The sequence below is a fragment of the Hylobates moloch genome, unplaced genomic scaffold (assembly GCF_009828535.3).
Source record: "Hylobates moloch isolate HMO894 unplaced genomic scaffold, HMol_V3 SCAFFOLD_19, whole genome shotgun sequence".
In the NCBI taxonomy this organism is placed as follows: Eukaryota; Metazoa; Chordata; class Mammalia; order Primates; family Hylobatidae; genus Hylobates; species Hylobates moloch.
In genome coordinates, this window is record NW_026652294.1 from 22,885,933 (window position 1) to 22,901,257 (window position 15,325).

The 15,325-nt window shown below is 45.6% G+C and overlaps 1 protein-coding gene across 4 annotated transcripts in view; it reads left to right on the forward strand.

The window, feature by feature from the left end:
• XRCC6 (X-ray repair cross complementing 6) overlaps nucleotides 1-15,325 on the forward strand; it is a 44,255-nt gene that overhangs the window by 16,222 nt on the left and 12,708 nt on the right. For all 4 annotated transcript variants that reach the window (XM_032139078.2, XM_058431206.1, XM_058431207.1 and 1 more), the window contains exons 7-8: nucleotides 9,294-9,480; nucleotides 13,079-13,247. In XM_032139078.2, the coding sequence (XP_031994969.1) occupies nucleotides 9,294-9,480; nucleotides 13,079-13,247 (356 nt within the window). The remainder of the gene's footprint in view (nucleotides 1-9,293; nucleotides 9,481-13,078; nucleotides 13,248-15,325) is intronic.

Genomic DNA, 15,325 nt, shown 5'->3' on the forward strand with positions numbered 1-15,325 from the left:
TCACACACCCAGAGAGTACAGCCGACCACACACCTGGGCTATGTGGTTAGCCTGTTGCTTTTAGGCCACAAACCTGTACAGCACATTACCATACTGTTTACTGTAGGCAATGGTAAGTATTTGTGTGTCTAAATATATCTAAAGGTATATAAAAGGTACAATAAAAATATGATATAGGCCAGATGCGGTGGCTCACGCCTTGTAATCCCACCACTTTGGGATGCCAAGGCGGGTGGATCACAAGGTCAAGAGATCGAGACCATCCTGGCCTACATGGTGAAACCTCATCTCTACTGAAAATACAAAAATTAGCTGGGCGTGGTGGCGCGCGCCTGTAGTCGCAGCTACTCAGGAGGCTGAGAATCGCTTGAACCCGGGAGTCAGAGGTGGCAGTGAGCCAAGATCGTGCCACTACACTCCAGCCTGGTGACAGTGAGACTCCGTCTCAAAAAAAAAAAAAAAAATACGGTATAAAGATAAATGGTATACCTGCATAGGGCACTTACCAGAAATGGAACTTACAAGACTGGAAGTGGCTCTGAGTGAATAGTGAGTGAATGTGAAGGCCTAGGACATGACTGCATACTTTTATATAACTGGCAGCACAGTAGGTTTGTTTACACAGCATCACTATGGCTGCATGAGTGATGCCTTGTGCGACAAACTTTAGACGGCTATGATGTCAGTAGGTGACAGGAAATTTTGAGCTCCATTATCATCTTAAGAGACTATCATTGTGTGTGCACCCCATTGTTGACCAAACTGTTAGTGGCGCGTGAGTGCATTGTTTGCCTCATTCTCTGTAAATCGGTGACAATACCTGCCTCATTAGGTTACTGTGAAGAGTTAGTGAAGAGCACTTAGAAAACAGAGCCTGTTAGGGAGCAAAAACTCATAAATGTTAGTTATTATCATTGTTGTTAAAATTGTGTCCTTCTGATTTCTTATAAACCTGAGACCAATAGGAACCAGATTGCTAGATTCTTTTTCCTTTTTTTTTTTTTTTTTATTTGAGACAAAGTCTCGCTCTGTTGCCCAGGCCGGAGTGCAGTATGATCACAGCTCACCTTAGCCTCGACCTCCTCCTGAGCTCCAGTGATCGTGCCACATCAGTGTTCTGAGTAACTGGGACCACAGGCATGTGCCACCATGCTCTCTTGATTATTTTTTTATTTTTATTTTTTTTTGTGAGATGGGGTCTCACTGCTTTGCACAGGCTGGTTGCAAACTCCTCCTGGGCTCAAGAAATCCTCCCATTTAGGCCTCCCAATGTGCTGGGATTACAGGCGTGAGCTACCATGTGTCCATGTGTAGCCTAGATTCTCTTTTTTTTTTTTTTTTTTTGAGACGGAGTCTTGCTCTTTCGCCCAGGCTGGAGTGCAGTGGCGCAATCTCGGCTCACTGCAAGCTCCGCCTCCCGGGTTCACGCCATTCTCCTGCCTCAGCCTCTCCGAGTAGCTGGGACTACAGGCGCCCGCCACCACGCCCGGCTAATTTTTTTTTGTATTTTTTAGTAGAGACGGGGTTTCACCGTGGTCTCGATCTCCTGACCTTGTGATCCGCCCGCCTCGGCCTCCCAAAGTGCTGGGATTACAAGCGTGAGCCACCGCGCCCAGCCTTTTTTTTTTTTTTTTTTGAGACGGAGTCTTGCTCTGTTGGCCAGGCTGGAGTGCAGTGGTGCGGTCTGGGCTCACTGCAGTCTCCGCCTCCCAGGTTCACGCCATTCTCCTTCCTCAGCCTCCTGAGTACCTGGGACTACAGGCGCCTGCCACCACACCTGGCTAATTTTGTATTTTTAGTAGAGATGGTTTCACCGTGTTAACCAGGATGGTCTTGATCTCCTGACCTGGTGATCCGCCCGCCTCGGCCTCCCAAAGTGCTGGGATTACAGGCTTGAGCCTCTGCATCCGGCCTAGATTCTGTTTTTTTAGAGAGCCTTGATATTAGAATCCTAAAGGTTCCTCAGCGTTTCTTCCTAAAGACCTTCAGCCTTTTATTTATTAAGAGACAGAGTCTCACTCTTGCCCAGGCTGGAGTACAATGGCACCGCAGCCTACAACTCCTGGGCTCAGGCAGTCTTCCTGCGGTCTTCCTGTCTCAGCCTCCCAAGTAGCCTTTTTTTTTTTTTCTTCGTTTTTGAGCGGAGTCTCGCTCTGTCGCCCAGGCTGGAGTGCAGTGGCTCCGCCTCCCGAGTTCATGCCATTCTTCTGCCTCAGCCTCCCAAGTAGCTGGGACTACAGGCACCCGCCACCACGCCCAGCTAATTTTTTTGTATTTTTAGTAGAGACGGGGTTTCACCGTGTTAGCCAGGATGGTCTCGATCTCCTGACCTCGTGATCTGCCCACCTCAGCCTCCCAAAGTGCTGGGATTACAGGCGTGAGCCACTGTGCCCAGCCCCAAGTAGCTTTTTTTGTAGACTTGGGGCTCTTGATATGTTAACCAGGCTGGTCTCAGACTCCTGGCTTCAAATGTTCCTCAAGCTTTCATTCTGGACTGGATTCCTCAGTATAGGGGTCCATGACCTTTGGTAACTTTTAAGCAGTGTTTAAGAGTTTACTGACAATTCTACCAGAAAACCCAAGAAATTTTTTTCAGGAGACCTTGAATCACTCATTGCCACAATTGTAGTTTTGTCATTGTTCTCCTTTTCCTCTCGGAAACGATTTCTCTTTCCTCAGACAAGTATCTTGTCACCTCTTCACCTGTCTTGAAGTGATGCGATGTTGTTCATACTACAGTTTGGAAGTCTACTACACATTTTGGTGGAGATGGATGGGAGGATAAAATAGTGGGTAAATGTAGGCCTTGTTGTCAGATTGTTTGGATTCTAGTCCTTGTCCCTTTGCTATGTGACCTGACTTCTCTGAGCCTTAGTAAAATGGGAGCAAAAAATGGTACCTCCTTGGCTAGGTGCAGTGGCTCACGCCTGTAATCCCAGCATGTTAGTAGGCCGAGGCAGGAGGATTGCTTGAGTCCAGAAGCAAGACCAGCCTGGGCAAACCAGGGAGACCCTGTCTCTATTTATTAAAAAAATTAAAAAATTGTACCTTCACATAGGATTGCCGTGAGCATTAAATGAGATAACCTAGGCATAGTGCTTGGCACGTGGTAATTATTTATAAATGTTAGCTGTTCTTATTTTGTGGAACAGTCATTATAGGATGGATACTTGATATAAATAATAATAAATTGGAGATGTTTGAGAACAATGCCTTAGGTGTAAGGCCTAAAAAATTAAACTTACGATTTTTAAAAAATTTTTAATTTTTGTGGGTACATGGTAGGTGTATATATTAATAAGATCCATGAGATATTTTGATATAGGCATGCAATGCATAATAATTACATCAGCATAGATGGGTTATCTATCTGAGATATCTATCACCTTAAGCACTAATCCTTTGTATTATAAGCAGTCTGATTATATTTCTTTAGTTATTTTAAAATGTACTATTATTATTGACTATAGTCATCCTGATCTGCTCTGAAATATTAGATCTTATTCATTCTATTTTTTGTACTCATTAACCATCCCCACTGCCCCATCCCTACCCCCTTACCCTTCACAGCCTCTGGTAACCATCCTTTTCTCTCTATGTCCATGAGTTGAATTGCTTTACTTTTTATCTCCCAGAAATAAGTTAGAACATTCAAAGTTTGTCTTTCTGTGCCTGGCTTATTTCACTTAACATAGTGAAACAACATTGCATAGTGAATGCAACAACATTCATGTTGTTACCAATGACAGGATCTCCTTTTTTTTTTTTTTTTGAGTCTGAGTCTTGCTCTTGTCGCCCAGGCTGGAGTGCAAATGGCGTGATCTTGGCTCACTGCAACCTCTGCCTCCTGGATTCAAGCAGTTCTCCTGCAGCCTTCCAAGTAGCTTGGATTACAGGCATGTGCCACCATGCCTGACTAATTTTGTATTTTTAGTAGCGACATGGTTTCACCATGTTGACCAGGCTAGTCTCGAACTCTTGACCTCAGGTGATCCACCTGCCTCAGGATCTCCTTTTTTATGGCTGAATAGTACTCCATTGTACTACACTTTCTTTATCCATTCTTCTTTTGATGGACACTTAGGTTGCTTCCAAATCTTGGCTATTGTGAATAGGGCTGCAATAAACATGGGAGTGCAGATATCGCTGATATATAGATTTCCTTTCTTTGGGGTGTATACCTAGCAGTGGAATTGCTGGATCATACAGTAGTTTTCTTCTTAGTATTTTCAGGAACCTCCAACCATTTTAACTGAGGTGAGATGATATCTCAGATTATGTTAGAGTTTTTTCCGGTAGAGTTGTTTGGGTTCCTTATATGTTCTAGTTCTTAATCCCTTGTCAGATGGATAGTTTCCAGATATTTTCTCTTCTCTTTGTTGATCATTTCCTTTATTGTGCAGAAGCTTTTTAACTTGATGTGATCCTATTTGTCCGTTTTTGTTTTGGTTGCCTATGCTTCTGGAGTATTACTTAAGAAATCTTTGCCAAGCCCAATGTGCTGGAGAATTTCCCGGTATGATTTTGTGGTTCCACATACATTTTAGGATTGTTTTGTCTATTTCTGTGAAGAATGTCATTGGTATTTTGATAGGGATTGCATTGAGTCTGTAGATTGCTTTGGGTAGTATGGGCATTTTAACAATATTTAAACTTACTGTAGCAATCTACAGAGTGAGACCCTGTCTACAAAAAAAAAGTTACTTTTGAAGATAGTGCAGTTTTGTGATTGGTTGCATTTATCGTCAACTCTCCTTCAAGCAGCCTTTAGACACTGATTTTCACATCTAAGAAGCCACCAAATGGTTGATGTTGTTACTAATGCATCTGTTACCAACACTCATCCATGAGTCACATCATGCGTTTCCAAGTTGATCTGAAGGTATATTAGGTGCTTACCCCAGGAACCAAAATTTCTATTTGTGGCTCTGCTCAAAACCAGTGGTCTCTCCACAGTGTGAACCTGCATACCTTCAAACTATACAGACACTTGTCTAAACATGTTCTCTTCTTTAAATACTGCTAGGTGTTCCACAACAGTGAAGATTTGGTTATTGGAGACTTGTCTTCTTTTCTGATAAAAATGTTATAGCTGGCCGGGCGCGGTGGCTCATGCCTGTAATCCCAGCACTTTGGGAGGCCAAGGCGGGCGGATCATGAGGTCAGGAGTTCGAGACCAGCTGGATCAACATGGTGAAACCCCGGCTCTACTAAAAATACAAAAATTAGCCGGGCGTGGTAGCGGGTGCCTGTAGTCCCAGCTACTCAGGTGGCTGAGGCAGGAGAATCACTTGAACCCGGGAGGCAGAGGTTGCAGTGAGCTAACACCACTGCACTCCAGCTTGGGCGACAGAGCGAGACTCTGTCTCAAAAACAAAACAAAAAAGTGTTAAAGCTGTAAATTTGTGTCTGAGCATGGCTTTAGCTGCATCCTATACATTTTGATATATTGTGTTTTTACTTTCATGCAGTTCAAAATAATTTTAAATTTTCTGGCCGGGCGCGCTGGCTCACGCCTATAATCCCAGCACTTTGGGAGGCTGAGGTGGGCGGATACCTGAGGTCAGTAGTGTGAGACCAGCCTGGCCAACATGGCGAAGCCCCGTCTCTACTAAAAATACAAAAATTAGCCGGTCGTGGTGGTGTGCACCTGTAATCCCAGCTACTCAGGAGGCTGAGGCAGGAGAATCGCTTGAACTCAGGAGGCGGAGGTTGCAGTGAGCTGAGATTGCACCACTGCACTCCACCCCAGGTGACAGAGTGAGACTCCATCTCAAAAAAAAAAAAAGGAAAAAAATTAGCTGGGCGTGGCCGGGCGCGGTGGCTCACGCTTGTAATCCCAGCACTTTGGGAGGCCGAGGTGGGCGGATCACGAGGTCAGGAGATCGAGACCACGGTGAAACCCCGTCTCTACTAAAAATACAAAAAAAAAAAATTAGCCGGGCGTGGTGGCGGGCGCCTGTAGTCCCAGCTACTCGGAGAGGCTGAGGCAGGAGAATGGCATGAACCCAGGAGGCGGAGCTTGCAGTGAGCCAAGATTGCGCCACTGCACTCCACCTGGGCAACAGAGCAAGACTCCGTCTCAAAAAAAAAAAAAAAAAAATTAGCTGGGCGTGGTGGGACGTGCTTGTAGTCCCAGCTACTTGGGAGGCTGAGGCAGGAGAATCTCTTGAACCTGGGAGGCGGAGGTTGCAGTGAGCCGAGATGGCGCCACTGCACTCCAGCCTGGGTGACAGAGCGAGACCCTGTCTCCAAAAAAAAAAAGAAAAATTTTTTCCTCGTGATTTCTTTTTGGGTTTTTTCTAAGTGTATTGTTTAATTTTCAAATATTTGATGTTTTCCCACATTTCTTTCTGTTGTGGACCTCTAACTTAGCTCCGTTGTGGTTAAGGAACATACTTTATGGGATTTCAATCTTTTTCCATGTACTGAGACTCGTTTTGTGGCCCAACATATGGTCTCTCCTAGAGAATGTTCTATGTGCTTTAGAAGAATGTGTATCATAGGTTATTTTACGTTCTTTTTTCCCCCATAATATAAGTATTTTTTGCATATTGTAAATATATTTGTACATTGTTATTATTGCAGAACACATTTTCTTTTTTTGGAGATGGAGTCTTGGTCTGTCGTCCCAGGCTGGAGTGCAGTGGCGCGATCTTGCCTCACTGCAACCTCCGCCTTCTGGGTTCAAGCAATTCTCCTGCCTCAGCCTCCATAGTAGCTGGGACTACAGATGCACGCTGCCACGCCTGGCTAATTTTTTTTGTATTTTAGTGGAGACGAGGTTTCACCGTGTTGCCCAGATTGGTCTTGAACTCCTGAGCTCAGGCAATCCACCCGCCTCAGCCTCCCAAGGTGCTAGGATTACAGGCATGAGCCACTGTACCCGGCCTGCAGAACACATTTTCAAGAGGTCCTGTTGCTGCTTAAGCTGTTGGTATAAGTGCTCTGGAGCAGTATGTCATGATGGAAAAGTACATGAGCTTTGAAACAGGGATACTTGAGTTTGAATATGGATTTTTATTAATTGTCCTTGGGCAAGTCATGTAACTTCTCTGAGCCCTCATTTATAGAAGGTCAATAATAAGGTTCTTGAGTGGCAAGCAATAAAAACTGACCTTGAGCTGGGTGCTGTGGCTCACGCCTGTAATCCCAGCACTTTGGGAGGCCGAGGTAGGCGGATCACCTGAGGTCAGAAGTTTGAGACCAGCCTGACCAATATGGAGAAACCCTGTCTCTACTAAAAATACAAAATTAGCCTGGTGTGGTGGTGGGCGCCTGTAATCCCAGCTACCTGGGAGGCTCAGGCAGGAGAATCACTTGAACCCGGGAGGTGGAGGTTGCAGCGAGTGGAGATCGTGCCATTGTACTCCAGCCTGGGCAACAAGAGCGAAACTCCATCTAAAAAAAAAAAAAAAAAGGCTGACCTTGACTAATTTCAGCGTATGAGTCAAATAATTAGTTCTAGGAATCTACACAGCAGGAACTAATGACAGTGTCTTTAGGGTGCCATTATGAGAAGAAAGTATTCTCTGCAATCATGTCCTTTCATGGCCACTGCTCAGAGACCCCGACTCTCAGCTGAGAACGTCCTATGGCCTTCTCCAGGGTCAGATATGCCCACCACTTGGCCAGAAAAAGGCACAGTAACTTGACTTTGACTAACATTCTCCGAAAACTGTAGTGGGGGAAGGATAATTCCCAAAGAAAAATTGGGGTGTTTTTTTGTTTTGTTTTGTCAGGTAACCCTTATTTTGATGGGGCTTTATTCTTTCTTTCCTTCTTTTTTTTGTTTTTGAGACAGAGTCTCGCTCTGTCGCTAGGCTATAGTGCAGTGGCGCGATCTTGGCTCACTGCAACCTCCAACTCCCTGGTTCAAGCGATTCTCCTGCCTCAGCCTCCCGAGTAGCTGGGATTACAGACTGTGCGCCACCATGCCCGGCTAATTTTTGTATTTTTAGTAGGGACGAGGTTTCACCATGTTGGCCAAGCTGGTCTCGATCTCCTGACCCGGGATTACAGGCCTAAGCCACCGCATCCGGCATCATGGGTCTTTATTCTTCAAAGCAGGGGGAAGGGATCCTAGAAAAACAGAGACGAGGCCAAGCATGATAGCTCACACCTATAATCCCAGCACTTTGGGAGGCCAGTGCGGGTGAATCACGAGGTCAGGAGTTCAAGACCAGCCTGGCCAACATGGTGAAACACCATCTCTACTAAAATAAAAAGAAATTAGCTGGGTGTCATGGCGGGTGCCTATATTCCCAGCCACTTGGGAGGCTGAGGCAGGAGAATCACTTGAACCCGGGAGGCAGAGGTTGCAGTGAGCCGAGATCACGCCATTGCACTCCATCCCAACCAATAGTGTGAGACTCTGTCTCGAAGAAAAAAAAAAAGCAGAGACGAGACAACCAGTACAGTACTTACAGGGTTATTATGATGATTAAATGAGAGAATAGCTGTGAGGTGATTGGTATAGTGCTGTGCTTAATACAAACTATCATTTTATTATACGGGTTGAGTGTTTCTAATCTGAAAATGCAAAATTAGAAACGCTCTACAATCTGAAACTTTTTTGAGCACCGACCTAATGTTCAAAGGAAGTGCTTATTGGAGCATTATGGGTGTTAGATTTTTGGGTTAGGAATATTCAACCAGGAAGTAGTATAAAATGCAAATATTCCGGCCGGGCGCGGTGGCTCACGCCTGTAATCCCAGCACTTTGGGAGGCCGAGGCGGGCGGATCACGAGGTCAGGAGATCGAGACCATCCTGGCTAACACGGTGAAACCCCGTCTCTACTAAAAAATACAAAAAAATTAGCCGGGCGAGGTGGCGGGCGCCTGTAGTCCCAGCTACGCGGGAGGCTGAGGCAGGAGAATGGCGTGAACCCCGGGGGACGGAGCCTGCAGTGAGCCGAGATCGCGCCACTGCACTCCAGCCTGGGTGACAGAGCGAGACTCCTTCTCAAAAAAAAAAAAAAAAAAAAAAAAATGCCAATATTCCAAAAAAAATCTGAAACATTTCTGGTCCTAAGCAAGCATTTTGCAAAGGGATACTCAACCTGTAGTACATTCTTTATCATTATTTTAAGTAGTTAATATATTGTGGTATAGATTCTGAGGTGGTATTATAGCAAATTCGATTGTATTATTAAAAAGCATATTTATATTTTGAGAGCTTGCTTAGGATTATTGGAGAGAATAAAACAGTGAAGCTTTGGTGTTATGAGGGAATTTTAGATAGAAAAGTGCAGTCTTTCAGTTCATGCTCTTTCATTTTTCACTCCCTCAGGTTAAAGCTGAAGCTCAACAAAGATATAGTGATCTCTGTGGGCATTTATAATCTGGTCCAGAAGGCTCTCAAGCCTCCTCCAATAAAGCTCTATCGGGAAACAAATGAACCAGTGAAAACCAAGACCCGGACCTTTAATACAAGTACAGGTGGTTTGCTTCTGCCTAGCGATACCAAGAGGTCTCAGGTAGGTAGAGATGCCTTTTATTGTTGTTGTTCTTGAGACAGGGTCTCATTGTGTCGCCCAGGCTGGAGTTCAGTGGGGCGAACATGACTCACTACAGCCTTGACCTCCTGGGCTGAAGCGATCCTTCTGTCTCAGCCTCACAAGTAGCTGGGATCACAGGCATGTGACATCACACCCAGCTAATTTATTTATTTTTTAAGAGACTGGATTGACGGCACAGTGGCTCATGCCTATAATCCCAGCACTTTGGGAGGCCGAGGCGGGTGGATTACCTAGGTCAGGAGTTCAAGACCAGCCTGACCAACATGGAGAAACCCCATCTCTACTAAAAATACAAAATGAGCTGGGTGTGGTGGTGCATACCTGTAATCCCAGCTACTCAGGAGGCTGAGGCAGGAGAATCACTTGAACCTGGGAGGCAGAGGTTGCGGTGAGCCGAGATCACGCCGTTGCACTCCAGCCTGGGCAACAAGAACGTAACTCTGTCTCAGAAAAAAAAAAAAAAAAAAAAGAGACGCTGTCTCACTATGTTGCGTGGGCTGGTGTCAAACTCCTGGTCTTAAGTAATCCTGCTTTGGCTTCCTGAAGTGCTGGGGTGCTGGGATTACAGACATTGGCCACTGTGCCCAGCGTTTTTTTTTTATTTGTTTTTTTGTTTTTAATAGAGATGAGGTCTCGCTATGTTGCTCAGGCTGGCCTCGAACTTCTAGGCTCAAGCAGTACTCCTGCTTCAGCCTCCTAAAGTGCTGGGATTATAGGTGTGAACCATCACACCTAACCCAAGATGTTTTCTTACTGAATTTTCTCCCACTGAAGAGTTAACGAGGAGGAGAGACATTGATCAGGCTGACCAGTTAAATAACTTCAGTATGTGCATCTTTCCTTTCCTTCCCCTTCCCCTTCCCCTTCCCTTTCCTTTTCTTTTTTCTCTCCCCGACTCCCTCCCCTCCCCTCCCCTCTTCTGTTTCTTTTCTCTTTCGGCTAGTCAAGTGAAGCAGTGGGAGTGGAAAAGGAACAAAGAAATCTGTAACTGGTTGTGATCAATTAGTTGTAAATACCACCACAATTGGATGAGCCATGTGCACCTTTCTTGCTAACCTGTTAAAACACAAAGACTTAACTCCTTAGGACTGTGGCATCTGGATCAGTGATATTTTGATAGCTAGAAAGTTAAACTGGGCCAGTGTCTGAAAGAGATGTCAGTGAAAACCTCACCCCTTCATCACTCAGTACATGCTGCTGTCAGTCTAGCTGTCTTGCTCAAGTACAATAGCAGAAAATACTTGATAGTTAATTAGGGAGATGAGGAGTTAGGAAGAGTATGAACTCGTTTTTTTAGGGAGAGAATTTATTTTTGCTGGTGGTATTTTTCCTGTGCCTTGGGATGGCATACATCTCCCTTTCTGCATCTGAAAGACAGATGCAGGATGCAGAACATTGTCTTTCCTCATCCTCTTACCTTTGCTCAGTCTATAGAGGGATTTAACATCGAAAATTAAAATTGAATGAGTCATGCTTCCTTTATGCAAAATGTGGAAGAATCTGAGATTTTACATAAGTTTAGGGCCTATAAGGATGACTAAAATATTATTTTGATTCAACCCATGAGCACAAATTTCAAGCCAGAGAGTTTTTGCCCTACTCTTTGAAGGAGAAAAAGATAAAGAAATTTTCTCTTCCATTTTGGAAGTAACTAATTTTTTGCATTGATTTATTGGTAGGCAGTGAGCTGTCTGGTCACTGAGTTTCTTTCTCGGTCCAGTATGTTTGAAAAAACCTTGAGAGTTCTTTTGTTCGTAAAACCCAAATTTGAATCTGCTACTAAGCTGTTATTAATCCCATATCCAGGATCAAATACAAACATCATTGGGTATGGTGGCTCAGGCACTTTGAGAGGCTGAAACAGGAGGATCACTTGAACCCAGGAGTTTGAGATCAGCCTGGGCATCATAGCGAGACCCTGTCTCTACTAAAAAACTAAAAATTAGCCAGGCGTGGTGGTGCACAGCCTGGGGAAGAGAGTGCAAAAAAAAAAAAATGTGTGTGTGTGTGTGTATCTCCAAACAATACAAACAATAATCTTTGCAGTAGCGCCATCATGGTTCACTGTAGGCTCAACCTCTTGGGTTCAGTTGATCCTCCCACCTCAGCCACCTGGGTAGCTGGGACTGCAGGCTCATGCCACCACGCCTGGCTAATTTTTTGTATTTTTTTTTTTTTTTTTCCGTAGAGACAGGATCTCACCATGTTACCCAGGCTGGTCTCGAATTCCTGAGCTCAAACGATCCAGCCTCCTTGGCCTCGCAAAGTATTGGGATTACAGGCATGAGCCAACGTGCCCTGCCTTGGAAATAGTACTTATATATGTGTGTCTCTGCCTCCCACATTGAGACCTAGCACAGTACCTGACATAGGTCCTCTCATTTAATAAATAGATATGGTTTGGGCTGGGCACAGTGGCTCACACCTGTAATCCCAGCTGCTCAGGAGGCTGATGCAGGAGAATCACTTGAACCTGGGAGGTTGCAGTGAGCTGAGATCACGCCACTGCACGCCAGTGACAGTGTGACAGAGACTGCGTCTCAAATAATAAATAATAAAATAAATAGATATGGTTTAAGCATGCTTTGTGTGTCAGGGATGGTGCTGAGAGGTCAGTACTTTTCTTGTTTTTTCTTTTTTTGGGTTGGGGGGATAGAGTTGCTCTGGTACCCAGGCTTGATTGCAGTGGCACCATCTTGGCACGCTGCATCCTCGAACTCCTGGGCTCAAGCAATCCTCCAGTCTCAGCCTCCCAAGTAGCTGGGACCACAGGTGTGTACCACTATACCGAGCTAATTTTTAAGTTTTTTATACAGATTGGGTCTTGCCATGTTGCCCAGGCTGGTCTTGAACTCCTGGGCTCAAGCAGTCTTGCCTCAGCTCTCAAAGTGCTGGGATTACAGGCATGAGGCACTGCACCTAGGCTATTTTATTGTTTTTGCAAAGAGAAGCTCACTGTGTTGCCCAGGTTGGAGTGCAGTGGCTATTCATAAGCACAATCCCACTCTAAAACAGTTTGAACATCTACCTCTTAGGATAGTTACAGAAGATAAAGTAGTTGGTGTAAAGTACCTGCAGTCACTCAATAAATGTTAATTCCCTGTTGGAGAAGGAGGATGCCCCAGGTGAGCCATCTTCCTGCTCCTTGGAAGAGAGCTGATTTTGGCCAGGCGCGGTGGCTCACGCTTGTAATCCCAGCACTTTGGGAGGCCGAGGCGGGCGGATCACGAGGTCAGGAGATGGAGACTACGGTGAAACCCCGTCTCTACTAAAAATAGAAAAAATTAGCCAGGTGTGGTGGCGGGCGCCTGTAGTCCCAGCTACTCGGAGAGGCTGAGGCAGGAGAATGGCGTGAACCTGGGAGGCAGAGCTTGCAGTGAGCCGAGACTGCGCCACTGCACTCCAGCCTGGGCAACAGAGCAAGACTCCATCTCAAAAAAAAAAAAAAAAAAAAAAAGAAGAGAGCTGATTTTAACTGGCTAGTATCATCATCCTAGAGTTATTTTGCGTCACCACGTAGCCTTCCCATGTGATCCTTGTTGTTCTTCTCCTTCAGATCTATGGGAGTCGTCAGATTATACTGGAGAAAGAGGAAACAGAAGAGCTAAAACGGTTTGATGATCCAGGTTTGATGCTCATGGGTTTCAAGCCGTTGGTGCTGCTGAAGAAACACCATTACCTGAGGCCCTCCCTGTTCGTGTACCCAGAGGAGTCGCTGGTGATCGGTAAGTAGCGTGGACCATGGATGAGTGACTCTTAACACACAATGCAGTTTACGGAGCAGCGCTTTGTAAATGGGCACTGCTTGGACACTGTACAGGAGATGCTAATGGAGTATGTTGAAAGTGTTTCAAGCTCTGCCCGGTGCAGTGGCTCATGCCTATAATCCTAGCACTTTGGGAGGCTGAGGCGGATGGGTCACCTGAAGTCAGGATGAGCCTGGCCAACATGGTGAAACCTCGTCTCTACTAAAAATACAAAATTAAGCCAGGCCTGGTGGCTTGCGCCTATGAGGCTGACACATGAAAATCGCTTGAACCTGGGAGACAGAGGTTGCAGTGAGCTGAGATCACACCACTGCACTCCAGCCTGAGCCATAGAGTGAGACTCTGTCTCAGAAAAAAAAAAAGTGTTTCAAGCTGAAATTTTGGAAATGTGGGAATGAAGAAAGTTAAACAGATTTCTTTTTTTTTTTTTTTTTTTTTTTTTGGAGATGGAGTTTTACTCGTCACCCAGGCTGGAGTGCAATGGTGCAGTTTCAGCTCACTGCAACATCCGCCTCCTGGGTGAGGACTGTGGAATTTAGCTTTATATATCTATGTTTGTTTGTTTGTTTGTTTTTTGAGACAGTGTCTCTCCCTGTCACCCTGGCTGGAGTGCAATGGCGCGACCTCGGCTCACTGCAACCTCCGCCTCCCTGGTTCAAACAATTCTCCTTCCTCAGCCTCTGGAGTAGCTGGGATTACAGGCACCTGCTACCACGTCTAGCTAATTTTTGTATTTTTAGTAGAGACGGGGTTTCGCCATTTTGGCCAGTCTGGTCTCGAACTCCTGACCTCGCGATCCACCCACTTTGGCCTCCCAAAGTGGTGAGATTACAGGTGTGAGCCACTGCACCTGGCCTTATTTATATTTATATTCATTTTTTTGTTGTTGCCTAGGCTGTAGTAAAGTGGTGCAATCTCGGCTCACTGCAGTCTCCGTCCCCTGGGTTCAAGCGAGTCTCCTGCCTGAGGCTCCCAAGTAGCTGGGATTACAGGTGCACGCCACCACGCCCGGCTAAATTCTGTATTTTTAGTAGAGATGGGGTTTCACCATGTTGGCCAGGCTTGTCTCGACCTCTTGACCTTAGGTGATCCACCCGCCTTGGCCTCCCAAAGTGTTGAGATTACAGGCGTGAGCCATCACGTCCAGCCTGGAATTTAGCTTTTTAAAAACAATTTCCCATGTAATTCTTTGAAGCATCAGATAGAGAGCAGAAAGCAAACAAAACCAAAAGAAGTCCACAGCTTTTTCTCTAGGGTTGGAAATTAAAGAGGATGTGAACCTTGCCGTTGTGTTTATTTTTGCAGTCTAGACCCTATCTTCCTGTGTGCTGTGGCTCATGAACACCCCAGATTTGACTTGATTGGTTTTCATTAGTAACTGGGGTCATGTCTTAACCTAGTGTCAGTAAAGGTGAATTAACATTAAGAATTTGATTTTTTTTTGGAGACAGAGTCTCACTCTGTCACCCAGGCTGGAGTCCAGTGGCACCATCTTGGCTCACTGCAGTCTCAAGCTCCCAGGCTCAGGTGATCTCCCACCTCAGCCTCTCCAGCAACTGGGACTACAGGCCCACACCACCACGTCCAGCTAATCTTTTGTATTTTTAGTAGAGACAGGTTTTGCTATGTTGGGCAGGCTGGTCTCAAACTCCTGGACTCAAGCAATCCACCTGTCTTGGCCTCCCAGAGTGCTAGGACTGTAAGTGTGAGCCACCTCACCTGGCCAATAATTCACTTTCTGTTTGTTTGTTTGTTTGTTTTGAAACAGAGTCTCGCTCTGTCGCCCAGGCTGGAGTGCAGTGGCGAGGTCTCAGCTCACTGCAAGCTCCGCCTCCTGGATTCAAGCTCTTCTGCCTCAGCCTCCTGAGTAGCTGGGACTACAGGAGCGCATTACCATGCCCAGCTAATTCTTGTATTTTTAGTAGAGACGGGGTTTTACCATATTGGCCAGGTTGGTCTCGAACTCCTGACCTTGTGATCCGCCCACCTTTGCCTCCCAAAGTGCTGATTACAGGCGTGAGCCACCATGCCCAGCC